This window comes from Scylla paramamosain, chromosome 13 (genome assembly GCF_035594125.1).
Source record: "Scylla paramamosain isolate STU-SP2022 chromosome 13, ASM3559412v1, whole genome shotgun sequence".
In the NCBI taxonomy this organism is placed as follows: Eukaryota; Metazoa; Arthropoda; class Malacostraca; order Decapoda; family Portunidae; genus Scylla; species Scylla paramamosain.
Genome location: NC_087163.1, coordinates 25,192,558 through 25,219,410, shown reverse-complemented (window position 1 = coordinate 25,219,410; position 26,853 = coordinate 25,192,558). Strand labels below are relative to the sequence as shown.

The window sequence follows — 26,853 nt, the reverse complement described above, 5'->3', positions numbered from 1 at the left end:
ATCGTATTTTTTTCTTTATAACCGCCACGACATCGGTTCCATAAACTCTGCAACAAAACGAGAATCATTATGCCGTTCTTTTCATTCCCTGTAAGCACAATCGTATCGAGTTATGAATGCAAGTAATCGCTAGTTTGTCATTTTAATATCAAGAAATCTTTCCTGGACTGCTATTAAAACTCACATGGAATATTCAGATTCATTAGTACTACATTCTCATCTCAATACATGTTAAATAATCAAGTGAAGCAGCTGTAGTCTAAAAAAAATATTCCGGAAATTACTAATGCTATCTTTTTACACTGAAGGGTTTTAAGTATCCTGTTAGCGGGGTGGATCTGCCTGCCTTTGCCTGCCCGTATTCTGATGAAGTGAATAATAGACTCAAACGTCCCTATGCCGGAAACCCCCACCCATGTGATGTATGCAAATAACCAATAAGTAGTACATGTTACCACGGCGGATGTGCATAAAATATCCTTGTTAAGTGCACCTGTAAGTAGGGAGGGCTGATGGGCGTACTGTGGGCTGGTGGGTGTGTGGATGGAAGAGCTCGATTGGGGACCGCAAGAGGTAGGAGAGGAGGCAGTGGGGGAGCCGCCCTCACTCACTGAAGAGTCAGTGTGCTCGCGGATGCCGGAGGGTTAGGAGTTGCGTGGCGTCTCCTCTTCCCTCTCACACATAATTATAACTGCATTAGTTAGCCAGATAATGGCAACACTTATCTCACGTAAAAATAAAGAAGAGCAAGTGTGACTGACAGTAAACTACAACCGAAGCGGAAAGCCAAACTCGGCAGATGAAACTTTTTTTTTTCTTTCAGACCACGTGCGAGAAAAGCATCAGTGACAGTGAGCGTTGTGTGACAATTACTGAGAAAATACTGATAGGAAACGAAAGAGAGCTGGTCTGCCTGAAGTGTGCGGCGGAAGCTGGCGGATCTTGTTTGCGAATCAAGCATTATCACGGGAACTGTTGACCAAGGAAGGGCAGGGCGAGACGGAACGACAGAGCCGCGCGTCTTAATGTTTACCGAGCAGAGGAAACAGGTGCTACACAGGAGGCTACACAATTATACCCACACTGCTGGAAGGATTGTCGCAATGCTGAGCAAATAGTCCAAAGTGTTGAAAGCTTATGACGCGACGTTGAGGAATGTGCGACGTGAGAAACTGAGCAAGTGTCTCTTGGTGCGGACAGACAACGATGTGTGCGGCGTCTCCAACTCTTCATCTCTTGCTCCTGCTGCTGCTGCTGCCTCTCCTGACCCCTGCGCCAGGTAAGCCCAGCACGTATTGTTACATTTGTGTCCCGGTAATGGCCACATTCAGGGAGGCTTACTTGTGGCCCGACGCGAAGGGTGACACAGAGTGGAGATTATTACAGAATGCTCCCGTGTCACTGGCAAATTTGGCCCTGTTTCTCTGCCAAAGTAAGGTTTTATAATTCATTTACATGCGTTATTAGAGGTGCATTTATTGTTTGAGTCATGTAGGCCACTAGATTAGATTAAGCAAAAGATAAATTTGCTACACAGCGAAGTATATGATTTTACATAGTAATATTAGTGATTTTACGTAGTTTCATCTGCCGGAGTGAGACGGCCTTGAGTCTTCATATTCATCAGCCTGTTATTTATTGTACGCCGGTACCAAAACATTCTTTCCCTCCAGGCACTCGTGATTCAGGGGCCTTGCTCACGCTTGTTGTCACTTCCGGCAGTAGGAATCCTGCCAGAAAAGGAAGGGAGCAGGTGATTGGTGCGGTCGCAGCGGTTGTGGCCCGACCAGAGGCGCCAGGCGGCCAGATCGGGCAGAGTTGAGGTAGAACTCAAGATGGGCCATCAGTAGTGAGGATAGCGGAGCCGTTTACTGTATGATGTGTTTCTGTCATGTTACCCGTTTGACCTTTTCCGAGTCCTGACATTTGACTTTGTTAATGATACACTGCGGGTCCCTCGGGTTAGTCTTTTGCGGTCTTCTCAGGATGTGGTGTATGTGTATATTCAGTATTTCAACATATTTTTAAGATTAAGAAGTTTTAACGCACCTCAATAAGTGACTATTTTTATTTATACTCATCTAATTATATCCATGAATGTATATATAGATACAAGGGCTTAAGAAAATATTAGTCTTCACATTCCAGCTGGCAGCATTTCCTTGTAGTATCAGCATTCGCACCCAAACAGCAAGGGGAGTGGTATTTGTATACCGACTTTAGCGCTCACTTCCACTGTGTTGTGTCACTGAGTGGCTCGCTGCCCAGAGGGAATGCCTTTACAGGACTTAACACTCAAGGGCAAGGAGTGAAATTTGTGTGTGTGGCTTACTAACGCATCACATTTTTCAATAGTGAGAAAAAAAAAAAGTTTGAGTTGGCCAGTCAGAAAGATCGCCTCGATTATCCCGAAATACGAGTACATATGCGTGTTAGTATTTTTTATGATTAATTATATTTAAAAGATTATCCTTTACTTTGTGTATATTGAGTGTGGAGCCTTTAAAGTGTACCACCACCCAGTGAGTGCTGCGTGCTCCGCTTGTTTCTGAATTGCGTACCTCTACTCTTGGGAATGTCTTGACTTTGTTGGCGTGACGAAGATCGACACCGCCGTGGCACACGGAGACAGTAACATCCCAGATGTTTCATTTTCGTCTCCCTTGATGCAGTTGTCCGTGTGTTACGTTTCCCTTTCTTCAACTTTACTTATTCCTTGCTTCAGTCTTTCCTACGGTTGCTTTCAACATAACTTTCAGACAGGGACGTAGTGGGTAATAAGATAAGAGAATAAGGGAAACTGTAAGAAACTCAGTAACACCTACACATGGCAGTCTGGCAGAGTCCACCCATCATCCTTGTCCATAATTTCTAGTCTTATAAAGTTCCCTATGGGCTGAATTAGACATGTAACCTACTTGAGAACGAGTTTCTTCCTTTTTAAATCAAACTTTACCAACCTTGAACATTTTACTTCTTACCGTATCCTTATTCTTATTATTAACCCTAAGGTGACATCCCTTATGCCACTAGAAGACTTAAATCAGATCTGAACTATCTTAAACTGCAGCTTCCTCTGGTCACGCTTGCACGACTGGCAACACATTCAAGTCTCATAAAACAGATGTAGATAGTCCTAACTTCATAACCCTGGGAGTCTTGCCGGCATACACGACAGGAGGTCGCCGCAGGGAGCCTTTGTAATGCCACGCCTTTCTCGCCTTGAATATCACACACTTGATAGGGACATGATAAATTTTTCCTCACCTCCTTCCGCGTGATGTGAGCGTGTGTCGTGTGAAGACAGTTCATCGCTTGGGGCCATAAAGTGTTAGGAGAGACGAGTGCCGGCGACAGGAGGCAGAAGGTGGCCGCGCAGCAAGGAGGAAGAGGCGTGGAGGGAAGAGGTTTTACTAGGGATCGTAAATCGGAGGGTGTAGCAGGGGGTGGAAGCAAGGGCCGGGAGGCGCGGGGAGGGGACGAAAGAAATGGCAGTGAAGAATTGGGGGTGCGTGGAAGGAGGGGAGGATAGGGTAGTCCCAGACGTTGCATACATTTACATACCAGAGTAACTTAAGTATACAACGATGTTTACAAGCCAAGTCACAACCTTCCGCCTTTCCCTCACGACCTCCAGCTATTCTTCACGTAGCCTAACCCTCTTGTTTATAGCACAGCGTATTACTTATTCAATCCACAACATTGTATCTACGGATTGGAGCAATTTACAACGCAGGATCAACACATATTTCACATTATTATATATATATATATATATATATATATATATATATATATATATATATATATATATATATATATATATATATATATATATATATATATATATATATATATAACAATATCGAAATTCACTGTATCAATGTACTTATTTACTGCAGTGTTGAGATTGACATATATAACCGTTTTCTCTAATGCACGTATGGTGAAGTTAACGTCCACTAGGAATGATATTTTCGCTAAGCACACTCATACGCCTTCAACAAACTTGGAATCACAATTTGAAGGGGGAGACAAAGACTTGGGGTAGAATTATAGCTGTGGTCAGATTTATAAAACAACTCATTTCCTGAAAGAACCTTGCCGTTTAGAAAATTGTAGAACATTCAGAAACTCATTGGTGTGATTGTTCGTTGCTGCTTGTGAGTGGAAGAAGAAAGGTTTAGGTAATTGTCAATGTAAAATAACCTACGTAACTTAATCCTTAGCTAGTTTGCATGTTTAGACGGGGAAAGGGGAAGTGAGAAATGGAGAGTGCAAGGGAGAATAAGCGAGAAAGGAGAGGAGAGGAGAGCGATGTGAGAGAGAGAGGGAGAAGAGCTACCTTTGAAACTTGAGTTGCCATTACTGCTATCAAGTTTGTAAATCACTTAGCGTCTTTGGCCATTCCTGTCGTGTATTGTGATGCTTTAATGCAGCTTCCCGGTATCTGTGCTGCCAGCAAGCCTAGTGCTGTTCTTCGTTACCGCTTTACTTGTGGGAACTTGTGGCTGTTTGTTGTCCAAGGCATTACATAGCCTAACAAGGGAGTCGCCAGCACTATTTCACTCCACAAACAATCAGCTGAATTATAATTGTAACATTTATCACAAGTCATGTGTAATTTGAATACAGATTTATCACTAAAGATCCGTTTGCTTTACTTTGTATCTCTAATCCGGTATCTTGCTATAATGGTTTTAGTAGAATACAAACCAGTTCAGTCAGATGCGAAGGAGAGTGTTTGGCTGTTCGCCTCCACACGGATCACTTACGACAATTGGCAGGTTATGTCAGTATTATGAGCTGCTGCAAGACGCAATAATATAGCATTTTGATTGTAGACTCCTAGGCTTCCAACATCGCGGCGACATTCAATCTGTCACTGCCCGGCGCGTCGCAGCTTTCTTCCTGTGGAGTATAATAAACTCTCTCTCGACTCTCCACGTGCTTGCCGTCCTCGCTTTTCATTTTCAGGTGCAGTATTCCCGAAACTTTTCCTCCGTGGCCATAACCTGGAAAAGCCTCTCCCTGCTGGCGGCATCGACCTCTGCCTCCCTGGCCTCTTCACTTTTTCCGCCTCGAAGCCTCGCCGCCCGGCCCTCGTTGTGCCAGTGTCCGCAAAATGAAGAGGCTCCCGCTGCCGCCGACCTCAAGGACAGGATCAAAACTTGCCGTATTTCATCTGCCCTTCCTCAAAATCCCCACGGGACGCGCTCTGTCAAGGGGGACGATAAACATATCGCAAATGGTTTATGACGTGGGGTTTTGGGCAGCTATTCGGCGACTGGCAGGTCTCGAAATGGAGGTGACAGGGTGGGTAGGTTCGATAGCATGGGTGAGGGTGAGAGCAAGGCGTTGAGGGTGTGGACGTGGGATGTTCAGTACGCAGAAGGGTTTGCAAGGGGAGGTGAGGAGTATAATACTTCACTTTTGCAGCACCAGTTATTTGCCGATATTATAACTACAAAGACATTCGGAAAACCATCCACGTTACATAATAGACTGATCGTTTTGCACTTTTATCACAGGATGAATTGTTAAAGCACTCCAGCAACATTTTTGTTTTCGTGTATAGTTTATAACTTGCATAGTCAAGTTTCCAGAGTACTGCTATATTTCCTAAATTTAAACCACTTAATATACAACACTTAATATGTATTTACAGCTGGCAAGCATTTCACTATTACTATATTACACGCGAGTAATTTTTTTAGTCTGCTCTGTGCGCCGCTACCCTTGCTTATTACATCACTGGCTGCTCATTAAAAACACCTTCCAGCAATCTAGCTTTTGACGGTCCCTTTGATCTAAGCGCTACACTTGCCACCGCCAAGCTTGTGTCATTTTTTTTCTGGCGCAGTAATGGCATGTTGCACTCGTTCTGCCCTGAAATGTCTCTCCTACGTGATGGCCGCTCTTTGCATACCGTCCACGCGGACTCACTCACAAAAACAAAAATAACAACCAGCCTGACAAATACGGCCTCTCACGTCTGTCTGGCAAAGGACTTTTTTTTTTTTCCACCTTTCCATGATAATAACCATTTGTCATTGTTGTTTATTTTATTACCGTGGCATAATTTTTTGTTTACTTGTTTATCTAACGTAACTCAGCTGCCGTATGTGCACAGCTTACTAGCTCATTCCCTACAGATAATAATTCCTACTGCAATAACGTAAATAACAGTGATGAAGGGTAGAGCATTACTCGTTAGATAAATATAGCATCGTCTGCCAGAGAGAGAGAGAGAGAGAGAGAGAGAGAGAGAGAGAGAGAGAGAGAGAGAGAGAGAGAGAGAGAGAGAGAGAGAGAGAGAGAGAGAGAGATTGACAAAAATAAGAACTATAACAGCAATAACATGAATTAGGCTATACTGAACTATCCCTTAACCACTAATTTAAGTCCATTGACGGCGTGACTTTTCCCACCTGTCTGTGTGAAGAAAGCTTTTCACAGTGAGCAGCGTAGAAAACAGTAACAAAATCTTTATGTGAAACTGCAAACTTTTGCCTATTATATTTACGAGGTCACTAAGGGTTGGGTGAGTTCAGGGAAGACATTAAAATTTGAAACACGAGAACAGTAAACTCTCTCTCTCTCTCTCTCTCTCTCTCTCTCTCTCTCTCTCTCTCTCTCTCTCTCTCTCTCTCTCTCTCTCTCTCATGCAAGCACCATTTTACCTCCTCATCAATTCAAATATTCAAGTCATACAGATGCTCGTTCAAAGGCTAACACCATGTCCATTTGCGTGAGAAAAGACGGCTTGGGGAAAACTGGTAACTCAAGCTCTTTCATCCCCGCCTCCCTGTCTCCCTGCCCCCTCTGCCCCCCTCGCACCACCAGACGAGGCGCAACACTCAGCTTATGCAGTTATTCCCAGCTGTGTTGTTTTTGCATTGTTTTATAGTTGGGGTTTTTAAAAGGTATTGGATAACGTTCATTAATTAAATCCTTATCACGCCTAGCTACGATTTATTAGGAAATTTGTTGTAGCGGCACTTAAGTTTGTTTTTTAGTTGTTTGTCTGTCTTCTAAGCTCTTGTGGTGTTGGAGATTCCCTTCAAGATTAAGGAAATAGAATAAAGAAAACAGTTTAATCGGCGGTTTTAGAACAGTTTGTGTGTGTGTGTGTGTGTGTGTGTGTATAAAAGTACCCATAACTCACCTACTTGGGAGTTAAGTGGACCCGATGAGTGGCGTGTAGGAGCAGCACGTTTCAGATGCCAACCCCGCCCTTCACAATGACACACACACACACTGAAGGCACGGTTTGGATTCATGGGCTCCTCTGCTTCAGGGTTCATTCGCCAAACTGACTCATGAATGCCCGTGAGAGTGAAGTCAAACAAAAGCTAAACGTTAAGAGTCTTTTGAGCTGAAATACTTCTCTATCAAGATAATCGTTTTAGTATTTAGACCTTATCCTTTGTTCCCGTGACGCTAGTGAGTCTGAAACCTCCTGCACTGGCTCGCTTTCTGTGCCTGTCTTAATCTCGCAGTGATGATGATGACGGTGATAAATTAGTAGTAGTAGTAGTAGTAGTAGTAGTAGTAGTAGTAACAACAAAACAACAACAACAACAATAATAATAATAATAATAATAATAATAATAATAATAATAATAATAATAATAATAATAATAATAATACTAATGGGTCCAACATGAAACGTATGGACCCTTTGATGAAGTTGAGAAGGGATACTCTCTCTCTCTCTCTCTCTCTCTCTCTCTCTCTCTCTCTCTCTCTCTCTCTCTCTCTCTCTCTCTCTCTCTCTCTCTCTTTTTTCCATCCCCAGACAGAATCCCCCAGCACATTATTCCCCTCCCTGCATTTCCCTCGTTGGACACTTTTCTCTCGATTTAATGAGTTTGATGTCGCTATACTATAGAGGCGAAACTGCCCTAAGCCGGTTCTAGGTTAGGTTTGCTGAATTGTTAGAATAGGTTAGCTTACGTGAATGGTTAGGTTATATCAAGTTAATGGTTACAAAAGGTTATGTTAGGTGAGTGGTTTGGTTAGATTAGGTTAATGGTTAAAATAGGTTAGTTAATGATTAAGTTAGGATAGGTTTGGTTAGCTTAGATTAGGTTAGGTTAGATTAGCTTATCCTAGATTAAATTAGGTTAGGTTAGCTTAGTTTAGAGTAGATTAGGGTGAATGGTTAGGTTAGGATAAGTTAAGTGAAGTTAAAAGATGGGTTAGGATAGGTTAGATTGAAGTAGGTTAGGGTAGATTTATTATTACGTTAGGACAAGTTACGAGAGTCTGACGGTTACTTAACAATTAAAATGGGAAAGCATCTTCAGAGTGGAAATCTCCTGAAGGTAATAAAAAAAATAAAAAATCACTACTTTTCACTTCTCTTACCTCATCGTTTTCTTCGTAAGGCGTGAACGGCGGCGGTCCAGCAGGAAGAAACGCGGGGGACGAGGAACTCATGAACACCTGGCCTCTAGTTACCGACCAGCCCTATTTCGACCCCAGCATGTCCACTACCCTTACCGCCCACGTGGGGAGACGCGCCGAGCTCCACTGTCGCGTCCACTCCATTGGGAACAGAACGGTGAGTCAGCATAAGAACATAGGTAAGAAAATAAGGGAAGCTGCAAGAAGCCATCAGGCCCACACGTGGCAGTCCCTATAAATTGGTTTGTTTGCTTGTGTGTGTGTGTGTGTGTGTGTGTGTGTGTGTGTGTGTGTGTGTGTGTGTGTGTGTGTGTGTGTGTGTGCGCGCGCGGGTTTGCAATTATGTTGGTCATTAAAATCTTGTCTACTATGTTACCTGTCACAAACTCAGTGTGTACGCAGCAGGCTCAGGTAACGAACGGGTCACCTGTAATTAAGTCACATCGGTCTGACAGTTTCGACGACTCAAATTCGTTTATGGCAGGTGAGAGAGAGAGAGAGAGAGAGAGAGAGAGAGAGAGAGAGAGAGAGAGAGAGAGAGAGAGAGAGAGAGAGAGAGAGAGAGAGTATAGCATATACGTACCTTAACTAACATGTCCTGAAATATACATATTCACACACACACACACACACACACACACACACACACACACACACACACACACACACACACACACACACACACACACACACACACACACACACACACACACACACACACACACACACACACACACACAAACAAACTTAACAAACAAAAACAACAACATACTCGTACGTGAATCACACACATCTTACCTTCCTTTTCTCCTCCGTCTCTTCGTTACTTTACTCAGGTGTCGTGGATACGAGGGCGCGACCTGAGGATCCTGACTGTGGGGCGCTACACATACACCACGGACCTGCGCTACGAGGTGCTGCACCAGGACGGCACGAACCAGTGGACGCTGAGAATCAGGTCCGCTCAGCCGCGCGACCAGGGCACCTACGAGTGTCAGATTAGCACCAAACCTGTCAAGGCGTTCACCGTGTTCCTCAAAGTGCTCGGTGAGGAGAGAGAGAGAGAGAGAGAGAGAGAGAGAGAGAGAGAGAGAGAGAGAGAGAGAGAGAGAGAGAGAGAGAGAGAGAGAGAGAGAGTATACTTTGACTCCAATTCTTCATCCTGCAGAGCCTCGAGGGGAAATCCTAGGCTCCCCGGACCTGTACGTGCAGAAGGCTAGCATGATCAACTTGACCTGCATCCTACACAACCTGCCCGAGCCGCCTGCGTACGTGTTCTGGTACCATGGGAATAAGGTACTACTACTACTACTACTACTACTACTACGACTACGACTACAGTACTACTACGACCACTACAACTAAACATCTTACTTTAAATTACCTAGTATAGCTTATTACATACCTTCATGTAAAAGCTGAACCCTTTCACATCTGTCTTTAATCCTCCATTCTGGGACATTCCCTATACTTCCACAGGCACCTCCAAACATTTTAACAGCAAAAAACAGCAAAACCTCTGCTTTCCCATCCCAATCTTTCTTTTATATGCTTATAAAGATATTGTTAGTGCTGTATATCGTTGCATATTAATGTGAAAGGGTTAAAGATCAGTTTTTTCTTCCTTATATTTTTGTACTTCCTGTTTTGCTCTTCTCAGGATATAAGATACAGCAGCGGTCGCGGTGGCGTGGCAGTGTTGGTGGAGAAGGGCCCGAGCACGACCACCAGCCACCTGCTCATCTCCTCCGCCACGCTGCAGGACGCGGGCCGCTACACTTGTTCGTCGGCCGGCCTCAGCCCCACCTCCGTCAGAGTTCACGTGCTCGACGGTAACCACGAGGACCCGAGGCGCAAGACGAGGCGGCCAGGAGGAACACTAATGATATTTAAGCCTTGAGTTCTGGGGTTCTCTGGGCTTTTCATTCACAAACATTCACACACACACACACACACACACACACACACACACACACACACACACACACACACACACACACACACACACACACACACACACACACACACACACACACACACACACACACGCGCGCGCGCGAATTTGTATTTGTGATTTGACATTTTTTGTACTATGAAGTATTTTGTGTAATTGTTATATTTAAGAGAGAGAGAGAGAGAGAGAGAGAGAGAGAGAGAGAGAGAGAGAGAGAGAGAGAGAGAGAGAGAGAGAGAGAGAGATAATGTCCTTTGATCAACAGGGGAAGAACCGGCGGCCATGCAGAAGAACAGCTCAGCAGCATTACCGTCCCCACTAGGTATGCCCTCACACACACACACACACACACACACACAGACGGTACAAAGAGCAGCTACAAGATCACTATCAAAAAAGAAAACCAGAGAAATTATGCTTACTTAAACTGCTAGAAAGAAGAAAAAGGGGACATATAATTATAATGTAGAAATGTGTGACCAAAAAAAAAAAAGGGGATGTGCAGAAAGAAATATATTTTTGCAAATACGCACAACAATAAATGGGATGAATACATTGAAAGAGGAAGTGACGTGTGTGTGCTAACCTGATTACCCTTACATACATACACGATACGATCTTTTAACTAACATCAAAAGACGAGATTCAATCATGTAACAATACAGGTAGGTACACACACACACACACACACACACACACACACACACACACACACACACACACACACACACACACACACACACACACACACACACACACCTAGTTTATCATAACTTGCGCTTTCTCTTCTGACAGACGGACGGGCAGCAATGAGCAACAGCAGCGCCGTGGTGAGTGGCGCCACCAGGACAGTAAAGGCGGAGGCGGTGACCTTAGCCCTGGTGCTGGTGCCTGCGTGGTTACAGGTGAGGCGCGCACACACACACACACACACACACACACACACACACACACACACACACACACACACACACACACACACACACACACACACACACACACACACACACACACATTACAGTTCGTACCCTTGTCGTGTCGTTGCTTATCTTTTAACTTAATGGTCTGAAAGCACGTACATACTTTTTTTTTTTTTTTACTTTTGAAATCCACATGCATGTTTTAGTTGGTTACCAGAAAATTCATTCTTTAAATTATAATAATAAAAATGCCTTGTAATGTGAGTATGTAGCGCGTACGCACGTATGTCTTTTTTGTTTTTCTTTTTCTTTTTATTTCACTTATTTTTTTCTTGGATGGCAGAATTTGAAATGGAGTCGAAAAAAAATACAGGATGAAAGTTTATGCATCACAGCTTTACCTTTTCAGCGTAGACTCTTTCAACTCTTAACTCGAAAGTCAAAGCCAGTGTACGAGTATATGCCGACGCAAATAACTTCAAGGGGAAACTTATTTAGGATTTAAGGAAAACTGTGTCCTGATTTCCACCCAACAACACTGTGTTTGAATAACGGCGTGTAATCAGCACGAGTTATGACAGCTGTGACATTTCGGAACTCATATCTTCAGAGTCGAATTATTGGTTTATTACATACGTAGTGCCTGTGTGTTGCATTAAAGGGGCTCGCGAACATTATTACTACACTACTGGAGCAACACTACTAGCGACGGTGTCAATATGTGTGAAGTAATGGTGGGTGTGTAATGGTTTTGTTTTGTTCAGCCTATTGGTTTTAAATATCGAGGGCGCCCATTAGTATTGATATTGAGTGTTCGTGTGTGTCTTTGTGTGTGTGTGTGTGTGTGTGTGTAAGTAAGTGAATATTTATTGCTCTTGATAGGTCGTAAGTACTTGTCCGAATAATTACATGGATTAGCGAAGGTCCGTTGAGTCTCGCCTCCATGACAGACGTCCTGCGTAATTGTTGTGGATGCTTATCCCCACACACACACAAATAAAATAAATAAATAAATAATAAAAAATAAACTATATAAAACAAAATCCGTATGGGTGTGTGTAGCGGGGAGGAGTGTCAGTAATCGTTCACTCAATTGTCTGTCCAGCTGCGAGGGTGCTGACTGCTGGTGTCGGTGAGTGTCGCTGCCGTGCGGGGGTCTAGCGCTACACAGCCATTGCCACTCCTCGCCCCGCCTGTGATCCGAGCATGCTGGGAGGGCAGAGCGGCGGACCTCACTGCTCTTGCCGGCCAGCCCAGGTATCGTCTGACAGCACGCGGCACCAGCCATCCTCGCAGCTTTGTGGGGTGAGTCAAGCACGTGGTTCAGACTCTTAATTGCTGTGGGTTCTCTGTTGCAGGTTGATAATTCCGCATGATATCGTTGTAGTGGAAAAATCTGGCGGACAGGTTTAAATGGTTACCTGTTGATGTTCGTGTTCTAAGAGCCTGATTATTTTACAGGTGTTCGTGAAGGTGTGGCACGGTGAATCAAGCACACCTGTCACCACCTGTCTCGGGAAGGTTCACCCGGGGACGCCAGCAGCACTTCGTCTTTTGTATGTACACGATCGGCGGGATGAGAAATTCTTGTATTGAACTTATTATTACAGTGGACTCACTCTAACTAGATTCGTAGATATCACGTAGTGCGTATTTTGTCACCACTAACTCATTTCGTAGGTAACTAACCATTCTGTAGATGCTGTACAAGTTGTTTAACCCATTTCTCACACACCGTTAGGTACTACGACGCGAGGTACTACTAAAATGAAAGTGATAGGTCTTGTGAGCGGGTCCTCTCTTGCAGCACACGCGTGGGAGACAAAAATATGCGGGGATGCTGCAGCCTGTAGAATATAATTTGTTCTGAGTTCATAATTGGTCCCGAGTCTAATGAGGTAGTGGTGAGGTGGATCAGACGGCGCTTGGCAGAAAAGTGGCGAGGCTTGACAGATAAACAATATCAGTGTTCGCTAATTAATCTCAGTAGTCAAGCATTTTGGAGTGAGTTTATCTGTATTACTTTTCTACATGTTCGTTTGACTGTTGAAGTTTGTACAAAGGTAGCTTTGATAACGCGATATAAGGAGTGGACGCCTTACATTTACGCGGGCGTTTCATTTGATCCTATGTATACATTCACATACACACGTCTATATAAATGTTACTGTTGTTTTCGCATGTATTATTTTCATTACATGTTTCGTGTTTTGACAATATTAGCTTGACTTCGCGCTTGGTGGGGAAAGTAAAGTGTTGTCAAAATACTGTGAGATCTTCAAACTGGAAATACTCTAGTGTAACGCAGCAGTGCGGAAAGAAAGAAAAAAAATATATATATATTCCTCACTCACCCGGCTCTGCATAAAACAGGATGCACCTCTGAACCTATTTGCTTTACCTGACGTGTGTGTGTGTGTGTGTGTGTGTGTGTGTGTGTGTGTGTGTGTGTGTCGTTCTTGTAATCTTAAGTTGCCATTCACGTTCAGCACCCAGCACTTCCCTCACCATTGTCGTGTACCTTGAGTTGAATCATCCCACGTGCACATTTCCGTCGTAAGATAATAGTATAAAGTTTACCACACCACGCAATATTTCTCAAAACCACCACATTATAAAGACAAGAGGAAGCTTAAAAATAACATATACTAAAATTTACGTTTATTTCAGTATAAAAAATATAGATGACTACAACATATACGAAAGTGATCAGTACAGCTACATATGACAAACACAAACAGAGAGACTGGCTTTCGGTGTCCGGCACATCACTTGTTTCCTTAGCCCTGGAAGTTTTCCTCGCAGAAGGTGACGTACAGGAAGTGATCTGTGTTGGCGTGGTTGTGGTACAGGCTGGCCAAGGTGCAGGTGACAGGCGCCAGGGTGTTGCCGATGAAGAAAATGATGGAGTGGCGGGGATTCACCTCAATCCGGGTTCTTAGCGCGAGGTGCAGCTGTGCCAGGCTCATGTGTCCTGGGGCACTCACCCGCAGTTCCTGGTAGGTCCCCACGCGGCACCTGCCAGGGGGAGACACGATGACTCAGTATTATGGTTCCCTTGTTGATACTATTGCTATCCATGCAGGTTACAAGGTGGTGGTTAAACTGCATATCATTCTTTGGTCCGTATTCAGAAACGCTTTGCTCTCACTATAAGTATTTTCAAAGATCACAGAGACGATTAACCAGGTTCTCTAGAGTGTTTCTCTTGTTAGTAATGCAGAAATCTTGTTAATCTGTCATTAGTACCATAAAAAACACCATGAAAACAGTGTAACGTCAACTAGTGCCTTTTGAATGTAGAGGAGGTGCGGTGCAGAAGTGTTTCAGAATAAAGTCCTTTTCTTTTGTCTGACGTGTCCAGAGATTTAGTGTAAGTTATCCAGTGATGGGTAAGCTCGTTCTTTCTTGCCTCACGTGTCCACAGATGTACTACTTAGGCTGGTGTGATGACGTGGACGACGTGTACCAGTGGCGCGTAGAACATCCCTCCTTAACTCCAGTTTTGATGCTGATAAGAAAATGCGTACATATTCTGGGTGTTTGGGAGAGGAGCACTTGTGTGATTCATCCCGTGTCACTGAATATGAGATAAGCACGATACTAAGGAACTGTGTGTCATTCTCTTCACTCGCCTCGGTTCGGATACTAACTAAGATCTAAAGTGGATTTTTCTTCCTTATTCATGCTCATAGCAACAATGAGTGGTATCAAGTGTCAGTATTTATTGTGTTTTTTTGGTGACGCGTGATCGGCTCTGTTCTTGGGATGAAAACATTTATGTTCATGCTTGTAGTAGTGCGAGGCAGAGAAGTCACAGTGATATCATACAGTCATAGATCTTCAGATATCGGGCTTTAATGATCTCGATATCGCAAAACGTGAATCAGAAAACGCGAAACTTAAACTTACAGAACCTAGTATAAAAAATCGTCATGGGCGGCAGAGGATTTATCTTTTCACCGCCACAATGGTGGCATCCCGTTATCTTGCCTGCTGGCTTTTAGCTTCTCTACGAATGTAGTTGGACTCTAATCCGACTCTTACGGCAAGACAGCTGAAGGGAAGCACTGGGGATGTCACCCTCTTGGTTGTGAAAAAATAATTCCTCACTGCCTCCCTTGACGAATTTTCGTGCGAGGTTTTGCAGGTTTCGCGTTTTTTTATTTAAATGTTTTGCGACATCGACATCATTCAAGCCCGCCATGTAAAAATCTATGATTGAATGATATCACCGTGACTTGTCTGCCCCACTTTCATCACCACAAACACCACAAAATGGACAGAACAAAATATGTTTCACTCCGAGAAAAAAAGACCGATTGCACGTTACCAAAGGTACAATGAATGCTGACACTGATGTTTGATATAAGTCATTGTTGCTATGGGCGTCAGTGAGGAGGAGAGATGCATTTGAGATACCAATAAGTCAATTTGTCCCAGACCATTTTATATGCTTGCTGAGAGGCCCTAAGTAAAATGCGCTCCCCGAGGAGCGTGTACCACAGCAACGCAAGATCGGCGTTTGCTTACTGTATATAAGTATTCCCTGGACACACGAAAGAGTATAAAGCCACACTCAAATAGTCCATATATATATTTTACTCCATGTTCACTTGACCTCAAATCTTCTTCCCTCACATCCCTCCCTTACTGCACTGACGTGTAATTTATGAGCCGACACCCTTCCCCCACAGCCACATCAGAGGTGGCCTACCCCGCCACACCATAAGCACCTCAAGACGCTCAGTCAGTAAAGTTTGCTTCTTCAGTGGATTGGATTTCAGATTTGCAACAAGTCTGAATGTCTATCGGGGTGTGTGAAATCCCTTGCTACAGGTCTCGTGTGTGTGTGTGTGTGTGAGAGAGAGAGAGAGAGAGAGAGAGAGAGAGAGAGAGAGAGAGAGAGAGAGAGAGAGAGAGAGAGAATATGAGGGGGACATGGATATCTGTGGCGTGTGGTATGCGTTAGTAATGGACTAAGTGACAGTACAAGGAAGCGTAGGTGGGGAGGAGAAGAGGTGGAAATCTGTTAAATTGAATATACCAGATATGACAGAATCGCTATAATTCGAGGCCTGAAGCTACATCCAGACTGCTGAAATGGAAATACTATGTGTAGTCAGGTCATTACCCCGCCCTTCATCTCGACCTCACTGCTTCTCTCCACCTGCCACCCCTCCTCCTTCTCCTCTCCCTATTCCCTTGCCCCCTCCTTCTCCTCCTCCTCCTCCTCCTCTCCCTATTCCCTTGTCCCCTCCTCCTCCCATCCACTGTTCCACCCACCCATTACCCAAAGAGGGCAGACCACGTTCAGATTCAGAGACACCCATCCCACTTTCTTCCGTTCATCATACTTTCGATATTCATTGAAAAAGTGAAATATTTTGCATTATCCCCATCACAAGTAGTATCATATGATAATAATAATAATAGTTTGACACCCACAGCAAGCACAGCCGAAGCCGTTCGAATGATTGGGTGTGGAGGGACAAGTCACCTATTAGAGGGGAGAAACCAGCCATAAGAGGTCCGGAAGCCATTATCCCTACCAACACAGTATCCCCGAGCCTTATTCTCTCTCAACTCTCAGGTTCACGGTCAGCGAATGCACGTGAGCATGTGGGAGGGGAGAGTGATATCACGTGCGTGGGCAAATACCGAGACGTTTCACACTTGGCCTTGGTGGATGCCACGTGTTGGGCATGTATGTCCGTCTGGCTTAGCGACCTAAATACCATATTCACTCTCACATACAAGTAACACTCCTGTTTGTCTACTAGTTTCGTTTCCCTTGAATAACTCGAAATTTCACCGCGAGCAGCAATGGCAGGAGCGTGTACAGGATAGCACAGCCTCGACTCTGCCATGACCCTGCAACCTCGAACAAATAATCAATCGGCCACGTAGTCTGCAACAACGGGCTATTCTGTTGTCGCCCCGGATCTCCGAGACCGAGCGCTGTCTAGTTATGTAAGTACCACGTGAGAAATCCTTCTCATGTGTGACTGAACAAGAAGCATACTCACTGCGCGGCGCGGCCCAGCACGACGGGCACGTTGCCTGGCTGGTGGCGCTTCATGCGGCGAGCTAGCCCTTTCCTCTCCTCCACCGTGTGCTGGTCCGAGAACTCCCATCGTCTGCTGTATCCCTTCATCCTTGTCAACAGTTTTCTTCTTGGATGTTTCACTTGACGTTCACTTTTCACTAGACTCTCCCTTTGTGGCTTTGAGACAGGATCTGCGAGTCGCCCTGGTAATCAGTGTGAGGCGCGACAGGTGACTGAGATGGCTAGGCCTTAACTGTATGAGGCGACCAATCCACCAGAGACGGTTTATCTCGGTCATGCTCTCGGCGCTCCGTGACTGTCACATGAATCCCCGTGCCTCCCCATTCCACGCTGAGGTAGTTGTCATCTTGGCCTAAAGTTACTATTCAAAGCTAGGCGCACTTTATATTTATTGAAAAGCTACGTATTTATTTAAAATCACTTTGCTTGTTGCTGGTCTGATTTTTTTTTTTTATTCCTGGCTACGTTCTTACGTCCATGTGACAGGACCATTAGACTATCTCATCTTCCATATCTATCAGGTGCCCTCCACTCCCATTTATATTATGTTTCTCATTTTCTTGCAACACCTGGTAGTACCTCGCTACATATCTCCAACCTTTCTATTCAACTAAACAAACCTTTTTCCCTCTCCCAGTATTTCTTAGGCACAAGTTCTGATTTTTCCAAAATTTACTTCTGTATCTCCTGGCTGGTGCTGTCTGTGCAGCTGTGTGATGTATGGGGTATCGAGTGACAGACAGAGATGATGCTCTGTTGCGGTCTCCACGTTCCGAAACAGAAGTCTATTTTTTCTCTCTTTCACTATTTTCTTGTCACTTTACTCCCCACATGTGTTGCATCAGGAAAAATCAAACAGCCTTGTTAAATGAAGTGTTTTGTTATGAAACTGAGTTACAATAATCTAATGTACAATACCATAGTAATAACCTAAATATAAGCACAAATTGGACACTGTGCTCAAAGCTTGGTGGATTTGAAATAGGTATTTGATGGAGTAAAGGAACAACATTCACTCTGGGCATTCATTCACCTCGGCCGCCCACACTGCCTCGCCGGGCCTTGTAGGGAGGACAGGAGTCGTAAGCAAAATTGTGATTCCTAGTACTGATAGTCACAGGTGGAGTTACTTTATCTGTTACGGCACTTTTTTTTTTATTTTTAAAGAAATAAACATCCTTTTGCATTCAAGACCTGTTGATTAAAAATATTAGGTACAAAATTTCTTTATATTTTAAAAACTACTTATGGTTTTGTTTGTCTTGATAACGTGTGCCACGTGTTAAATGACTTTTTAGCATAGACAGATGCTGTGGGGCACAACGGAGCTTGTAATGTGAGGCCACAATAAAGAATGTAATGCAGTGGGCATTGTGGTGGTCTTTAATGGTAACTTGAATTATGTAATTACGTAAATTCCCCATCTTTGCTCTTAATTTTAACTTTTAAACTATTACTTTTGATAACACAATAAAATCACCCCAGGTCTTATGACCCTCAAATGGCAAGGTTGTTTTTCTTTCATAGAATGGTGCTGTGAAAGGTTCGAGTAACAGCCGGAGAGTGGATCAAGGCTGTCACTCCTGTTGCCTGGGCACTGGGACGGATCTCTGGATTCAACATAATCGAATGCTACTCGGTAAACGGTTTCTTTACTCCAAAGTAATTTTACAGTATGTGAACACGACACATTGTTAAGGATTTTATTCACCAATTGCTTGGTGTGCCACTCCCTTGTTCATTGTATGCATAAATCAACAATGGCTTATTTAATTTAGGTTAAAATCAATATAATCTTGTGCATTTTATATTTACATCCCTCAAACATTGCGGGTTATTAGGTGCAGTTTTGACTTAGTCATGGGCATGGCCAAGTACACGACCCAGATTGGTGTTTGAAATGGACTACTTAGACTGGTAATTCACTCCACCACTGTGATATCATTGTGATTTAGAAGTGGGAGAGGGTAAAGCCATTCAAGATATTCCACCTCAGGAAAGCTCTCAAGTACCCGTGAGAGGGGGACATGACACCTGCAAGGACGACAAATACCTGACCTGACAATTTTAGTGGCAATGGAAAATTGGGGGAAAATATTTGAATTTTTTAAACCTATCTGAATATTTTATTACTGAACTTAGTGTCCTGAAAGTGGAGGCTGTTGAGAAATGCTCACCAGTGCAATGAGGAGCAGGAGATACCAAACATTCAAGATGGTTGGTAACTTTCGTATAAAATGATTGGGTGGCTTCCTCCAGCCCCCAGCAGCAGCAGCCCACATGAGTCGCCTTACAGTGCATGTTGGAATCCCAGCACGGCAACTCAAAACTGTACAGACATCGCCACTCATACATCACATCTATGCAATACTCAGTCCCATCCACACCAACTATAAGGACACCTTCATAAAATGTTCAATCACACTGATAAAAATGCTTAAGACACCATACACAATATATCAGATGAATAAGACGCATAGACTAATTGTAGAAAAGTAATGTCTCACTTTGCATGTTACAAACTGTTGTGTGATACCAATATACTGTGTCTATAATAACACATTTAGGTACACAATTTTAAACAATGAGACAAAAACATTACTACACTGTATATCACAGTTTAAACCTAATGACCCATTTAGGAATATAATGACAGTCTATCTTTTGACATACATAATACAGATATACAGATAAACAATCATAATCTTCTGATGAATGCTGTCAGCCATTCTAAAATCTGCTGTACTTTTCTAGGAACATGAAGAAAAAAAAAAAAAAATCAAGGGAACAGGAGTACAAATTTCTTTAGCTTGATAATTTTACCAGAAACTGAGTTGTTTACTTTGAATTCTGAATCAGGACCTGCATGTCTCTCCTGCAGTAGGTGTAGCCCAGACAGCCAATCATGAAGTCCGTCTCAAGGAGATAATATTTAAGAGTAATCTTTGGTACAAATTTTAACTAATTAATAAGATGACAGTGTTGTCCATACAATTTATAAATCAAAGTAAGCTTTAACATAATACATAATTCACATACACATGTACAGTGCACCTCCACTAAAGTTGGCCAAGTAGCAATCCTCTGTGCTCTGTATTTCAAAACAGAGTGAGATCCTTGGCCTATGGCACCAGATAGAACATGTCACATCTTTGACTTGGATATGATATGTCTACAATGACCTCTCAGTCATTTTTCTCTGGTTACCTACTGTGATGAGTCTGATATAGTGGAGTTTCACTGTACATTTGTCACATGTCCATCACCCATGGGATTATTGGTAAATAAGGACCGACAGTTACAGTAAAACCTCACTTCGGCAGAAATGGGACATTTTCCGTTAAAATGAAAGGCCATGATTCAATATTATACTTTGCCTTCTTGAAAATTTTTTTTCTTATTCATATATGGCATGTTACATAAATGCCTTTGACCAAAAAATATTTTATTTTTGATGGATATTAATGAGACAGTCCTGACCTGCCTTAGATTATGTAAATGAAACATCTAAGGTAGAGAAGAAGAAATGCTTTAGTGTAAAGCATACAATACAACGTAAGTGTTTGGTCAAGTAACTGGAACAAACATGTCGAAGAACATTAACCTCCACAAGCTACAGGACAAGTCCTTGGTATGGCAGTTGTCCAGTAAGATCCCTCCCAAACAATCTTTGGCATAAGATCAGTATTACTATATTACAGTCTGATAAAATAGGGTTTAACTGTATTATGTCTGCCTTTATACAAAGTTCTTGGCATGTGACAACTTCCTTCAATGAAAATTTGTATTGTAAACACTGATAAGGTATATATCAAGCTAGAGATAGTGTAGACAATTAAGTCTCTTCTATGTTGGTACCACTAGCTGACCTCTCCATTCTGAATACTGGACAAGAAGGGAAAGGAGACAGAAACCTAGATAAAAGATGAACAATCTACATATTATAGGTTATAACATACCAGAATATCTATGCTTAGAGCACAAAGTTCTGCTGAGGGAACCAACAGCTGTGGTACATTTGTCATCTCCATGTTAAGGTGTTTCCCGTATCTACAGATTTACTCCTGAGCCATCCATGTAACTATTTATATACAGACAAAGCTTGATCTGATTCAGGTGACCTTAACCCTTGGGCTCTTCAGCTTGATGCCAACATATATGACTTGCTTAAAGAATCATATTACTTTTTTGGGATGTATAAAATCACACTGAATGGCTTGTGTTGAATGGTTCCTACTACATGTAATCCTACATTTTACACACAAAAGATACTGGTAGAAAAGCACACTGACAAAATGAGACACACTACATTTCCCTAATTACCTCCTACCAACTAGCCAAAATAAAGTCTTAACAATACACTGGACTAGAATGGGCAATTTCGTCCTCGCTGTTTGGAGACTGGGATCATCCATTTTTGAGCCTGCAAGGATTACAATAAGGCCTACTTTCTTGGCTTCTTCACGCACACAAAAAAGAGCATAGGCCTTATTTATAACGTATCCAAGGACCAAAATTGTGCATCTTGTCAAGGTGAACCAATGTGATGAATCTTCCCTTCTATTCATATGCACACAGGGGAGACCTACTGGTGGGTGTGTGTGTACATCTTGGCACAGAGAGAGACGCAGCCGTACTCCTGCATCAAACTTACGAGTGCACTGTAGGAGGAGGTGGTGGAAGATGGCAGCAGCCAGACAACATGCTGCTTGCCTGCATGTTATGCAAAACTAACAAAATGCATAACAGAAATCTTGCATGTATCTATGTATGTATGTATAATGCAACACTGTTAAGGAAGATAACTGAAATATGTACATTTGTGCTAGTGTATAGCTTGAGGTCCCTAAATCCAAAGTTCTGAAACATAACCAGCTTTAAAACTAATCAAACTATACAAATGATAAATAAATAAAATAAACAAATTATAATTTTCCTAAGGAACATCATCTTGGATGACTCACTTTTCAATACAATGTCTGGTTCAATAACCAACATCACCAATTCTTAGACTGTGTCTTGACTAAATTCACAGGCAGTTGCTATTCATCCTAATTCATATAAAAAATATCACCTGCTAAGATTCAGATCTAGCTTCCTATTTTCAGCTCCATTTCTTTTATTTCCTTGATTCATCTGAATTAATTTGAATTAAATGATGTTAGCTAACTGACTGAAATTCTGGAGGGAAGTCACAAGCACAATACTAACCATGATGACTGTCTAAAAGTAACATTGTAGAACTCTTAAACAGGGGAATACTCAAAATGCCTTTGTACTCATCAGAACAGAACTGCACGTGCCACACACCCTCACACCCGGCGAGACTGTGAAGCTCCTGGGATGGTAATTCCAGATTTACACCATTTCTGTTTTATGACATTTCCTCCAAGTCCTTAGCAAAAGATATCCATGTACTTTTTTTTCAGACAGGCAGATTTCCTGATTGCAAAATCAAACTATTAATCTTCACAAAATCACAAAATGACGCATATAATTTTGTTAATACATATGACTGACATACAGGCAATGAGTTTATGCATGGTAGTTATTGTACAACTGGCTTCTTGTAACAAAGAATGGAAGCGTGATACCTTTCCTATATGTAATTACTGTATATGTATGTATATATACAAAAAGACTTGAGGGAACTCATGTACAGGGCATTAATTGTAAAAATGGCAACTCTGGAGAATTACTTCAGCAAGTAGATTGTGAGCATGGAACACATTACACAGTCACACTAGCTTGCCCAGCCACACCAGCACAGGCCACACCACAGACCACAGACCCCAGGCTACTGGTCAGCCCACCACATGGTGCCCCCCCGTCTCACACCTGGTGCACCAGTGGACTACCAATAGTTCAATATGGTTTCTTTGGCTATAAGAAGTGCAAAGGTTAATGCCTTCAATTGGTCTCTGTTCAGCTGAGGCCTTCAGTGCCAGCCTCTCACTACCCAGCAAACATTTCTTGTGCTACACTGATAGCAGATGTCTACTACCATAAGAATTCTAGTTCCTGTATCAAGTATTTTATTCATTTGTCCGTGAGGAGCAAGGTTTCAGACTTCTCCACACTCTTAGTTGCTGCTTGACATGTCACACACATCTTCCTCTCAATTACAGACTTGCTCACTCATCTAGACTATTTTGAAACCAGAAAATCCAATCTAAAAGATGAATTTCTATGGCTGCACTTGCCAATCTCATCATAAATCAGTAAAATATATATTTGTATGTATCATATGGAGTCTGTGTTGGCCGTTTGGCACACGATGAGTCAGGGTGAGGGGAGGCTGGAGCCCCATGCAGGTCCCACGTTCCTCAGCCTCACACAAAGTTGTTGCTGCCATTTGTGAGAGGCTCCAGTGACTGCAAATATTGAAGGAATGTAAGTCATCTTAAAACTCATCATAGATAATTAAATACTAACATTTTTGGTCATTTTCTGTAAAGATATTGTTAGTCAATAAATTCAAAGCAACATAAAAAAAATTGGCAAGAATATTTTAATAACTATCCTACTACAGTTAACTCAGAGAGAATCAGAAAAAAATTCTTGGAAAAAGATTGAAACATGAATTTACTGAAAGAAATGTGAAACAGACAGGCTAAATATTTTGGCTGTGATAATGTGAATATTAAGATAATTGTAAAACAATACAAATAAATCAAATACATCACCACAATTATCCAACAAGTGACACCACAAGCCCATCACGACAGACACCCCACAACAACAAGCCTACACACACTTGTACTTTCCTGCCTTGACAGAACAAACAAATGGAGTGAAAAGAATGGACCTGCTTACCATAATCAAACACAAACAGAATCATGCATGATATATGCTAGATGATTCAAGACGAGTCTACAGCTAGTAAATTGTTATATAGGTACATGGTATACACATACAGGCTATGTCACTACTTTTAATTGGTATCAATATTCTCTAATAAAACTACACTAGTCTTGGAAGTCATTTTATATATGTATTTTTTTTTTTATCACATTATTAGAAAACTTGAGAAGCAACTAAACTGTGGAACATTTAAAAAATGTATTGTCTGTTTACTGCCATGGCAGTCACCCACTTTTCCTCTCCCATGTCCTTTATTCAATGCCTCTATTTTTAATTCCAAGACTTTCACCTAAGCAGCAATTAGATAAATGCACAATAATGACACACATTTATTTACACAAATTTTTCTATTTAGTATTGCATAAAAACATTATTTACTTTCTTTTCCTGTTATCAATAAATACACAGGATTTAACCATGAGCCTGGTAACCCAAATTTCCTGAATTAAAATGGTTAATTTCATGACAGCATCCCATTAACATCAACTAACTGAAACATCACAGTAGCTACTTGATCAAGTGATGTGCTGAACAATGTGAATGACTCATCATAAAGAACTGCACTGTCATTTGTATTTTGTCTCCTTTATGATATAACAAACAGTATTTATGCAGCCATCACTGCACCTGATGGAATGATTGAATAAAGTTGATCAAATGTGTTAGCAAGTGTCAAAATCAACAATATACAGATCAAGATTGTCACAACAGAATGCAAACAAGCATGCACTACATGCAAAAGCAGAACCACAATGTACCTTTGGTGTGGCTTACCGTCATTAAAATTTGAGCGTGTTAACCATTGGCTCACAAAGGCCCTAAGGATGGGAGGTGGAGAAGGTGCATTAGTGCGGGAGACATGTGCTCAGTGTGACTAAAGGCATCTGAATAAATTGGTTAGTGAAAAAAACAGAACAGTGACCAGACACTCCAAACCACCAATGCCTCATTTACTTGTAGCAGCTGTTCAGTGCATGGGACCAGTTACCAAGAGTAACAATGTGAATTATGCTTCATAACCATAACTAATTAAACTGATCATGTACTGACTCTAGCTCCAGTATAACCAACTTACACTCTGTGTTAATTTCACCACTTGTATAGTGACTACAATGGGTTCTCTATATCACTGTATTTGAAATACTGCTTTACTGGTTATTACTACATACAGTATGAGCTGGGATACTGGGAATTATATACTGGATTTACTAGTTAATATATTCAAACTTTGCTGTGTAGAGGCAACTGAATACCACAAGTAATAATTGAAACATTGACTTGACAGCATCACGAAGCTTTACTCTTCATACTGATGATAACACTTGTGGACAGATACATTGCTTAATCATTGCCCATGCAAAAAGTTTCCCATCTAGATTAAGAACTTTTCTCCCAAGTAAGATTTTAATACATTAATAAATTTTCAGTAAGGTCCAGAGGTGCTGTGCCAAGATGAGGCCTTGGTGTGGATGCTGTTGAGACATTCCTCAGATGCTCAACTTGAGGGCAGCAATGAGAAAAGATGCACTGTAGGTTATTGTGTGAGTGGCACAAAGAATTGCTTATGCATATGTGAAGAAAGTTCAAATTTGTTCTCAAGTCACTTCAGAGAAATCAGTGAGCCCAGCCAAAGAAGTGAAGAAAGTATGTTGTCAAATCTGTTCTCATTACTTGAAACCAAAGACTAATTTTTTGCATAAAAGTTGATTATTTTCATAAATATTGAATTCTTGTACAACTTTGGGGCATTGAACTCTTTGGTATACAGACAAAAGATTGAAAGCTGTCTAGAAATATGACATGCCCACAAAAATCTACTGCTTTACTTATTTGTTACATACAAAGGCTTGGTTACTTTCATGTGTGGAACAAGTGAATGAATACACATTATTAGTAGTAATTAATTTCAGCAAATCTGTGATGCTTGACATGAGAGGAAGAATGATTTTTTTTGGCTGCATGTGCTGTTTGATGGACAAGTCATCCTTATTAGGTATTCATGTATTTCTTATATTTTCAATGACTATAAAGAAATTTTGTAAAAAACACCTGGAGTTTGATGTGTCTTAAAAATAGATGGCTTAAGTACAATACACAAAGTGCGGTCAAAGAGTTCCAAGACAGTTTCCATTTCAAATGAATCAAATTAGTTTCTTAACATGCAGCAGCAGCACAAAGCAAGGAAGTTGCTGATATTGTCAGTGTCATTCAGAAATGTTAATGAATTCCACAATCATACATGCACTGCACCACTTGTTTGTATCAAAGCTCCTCATCCCTGAGCAAAAGCAGCACCAAGTTGAAGTCTGCAAGGACTTCATCAATGTGCTTGTATCACAGATCATCGCTGGTGGCAAGATTTGCATGTATGGCTGTAGTCTGGGAACTTTTGATCACACTTCATGTAAGATTTCTGCCACTGGCATAGCCACTTGATGTGAAGTTAAAAGGATCCAAATGGCAGAAACAAGTTCCTTGATAGAAACTTATGGTGTGAGGAAAGTAGCTGGTGAGAATTAATGTATATGGATGATTGTTAAGTCTAGTAAGAAGGAGTGAACTGTAGAAGTGATGTAGCAATCTTAATATGTTTCATCAACTGGAGATAGAGATGGCAAGAAGGTTATACAATA

The 26,853-nt window shown here is 42.0% G+C and overlaps 3 protein-coding genes and 1 long non-coding RNA gene across 14 annotated transcripts in view; 1 reads left to right on the top strand and 3 right to left on the bottom strand.

Moving 5' to 3' along the window:
* The window catches only part of LOC135106568 (uncharacterized), a 59,212-nt gene extending 51,928 nt beyond the window's left edge, over positions 1-7,284 (bottom strand). For all 4 annotated transcript variants that reach the window (XR_010271366.1, XR_010271363.1, XR_010271365.1 and 1 more), the window contains exon 1: positions 7,169-7,284. This is a non-coding gene — a long non-coding RNA (uncharacterized LOC135106568). The remainder of the gene's footprint in view (positions 1-7,168) is intronic.
* LOC135106566 (zwei Ig domain protein zig-8-like) lies at positions 610-25,841 on the top strand. Of its 4 annotated transcripts, none has more exons than XM_064015786.1 (10): positions 610-1,279; positions 8,394-8,569; positions 9,249-9,459; positions 9,581-9,708; positions 10,073-10,244; positions 10,632-10,688; positions 11,162-11,271; positions 12,392-12,591; positions 12,748-12,842; positions 25,648-25,841. In XM_064015786.1, the coding sequence occupies exons 1-8, from the start codon at positions 1,207-1,209 to the stop codon at positions 12,404-12,406; spliced, it is 942 nt and encodes a 313-aa protein (XP_063871856.1). In that variant the 5' UTR covers positions 610-1,206; the 3' UTR covers positions 12,407-12,591; positions 12,748-12,842; positions 25,648-25,841. The 4 variants fall into 4 exon arrangements, with proteins under 4 accessions (XP_063871856.1, XP_063871854.1, XP_063871855.1 ...); XM_064015784.1 differs by lacking the exon at positions 25,648-25,841 and having other exon boundaries at positions 620-746; positions 824-1,279; positions 12,748-13,462; XM_064015785.1 differs by lacking the exon at positions 25,648-25,841 and having other exon boundaries at positions 641-730; positions 824-1,279; positions 12,748-13,462.
* Positions 13,936-17,448, bottom strand: LOC135106567 (gamma-aminobutyric acid receptor-associated protein-like 1). The gene is made up of 2 exons (XM_064015788.1): positions 17,316-17,448; positions 13,936-14,304 (listed from the first exon to the last, which is right to left on the bottom strand). The coding sequence occupies exons 1-2, from the start codon at positions 17,441-17,443 to the stop codon at positions 14,067-14,069; spliced, it is 366 nt and encodes a 121-aa protein (XP_063871858.1). The 5' UTR covers positions 17,444-17,448; the 3' UTR covers positions 13,936-14,066.
* Positions 18,218-26,853, bottom strand: part of LOC135106564 (very low-density lipoprotein receptor-like) — a 115,446-nt gene continuing 106,810 nt past the window's right edge. For 3 of the 5 annotated variants that reach the window (XM_064015780.1, XM_064015779.1, XM_064015782.1), the window contains one exon: positions 18,218-23,730. In XM_064015780.1, the coding sequence (XP_063871850.1) occupies positions 23,689-23,730 (42 nt within the window). In that variant the 3' untranslated portion in view covers positions 18,218-23,688. Of the gene's footprint in view, positions 23,731-24,994; positions 25,039-26,853 lie in introns of all 5 variants that reach the window. The other 2 variants (XM_064015783.1, XM_064015781.1) reach the window with 1 other exon arrangement.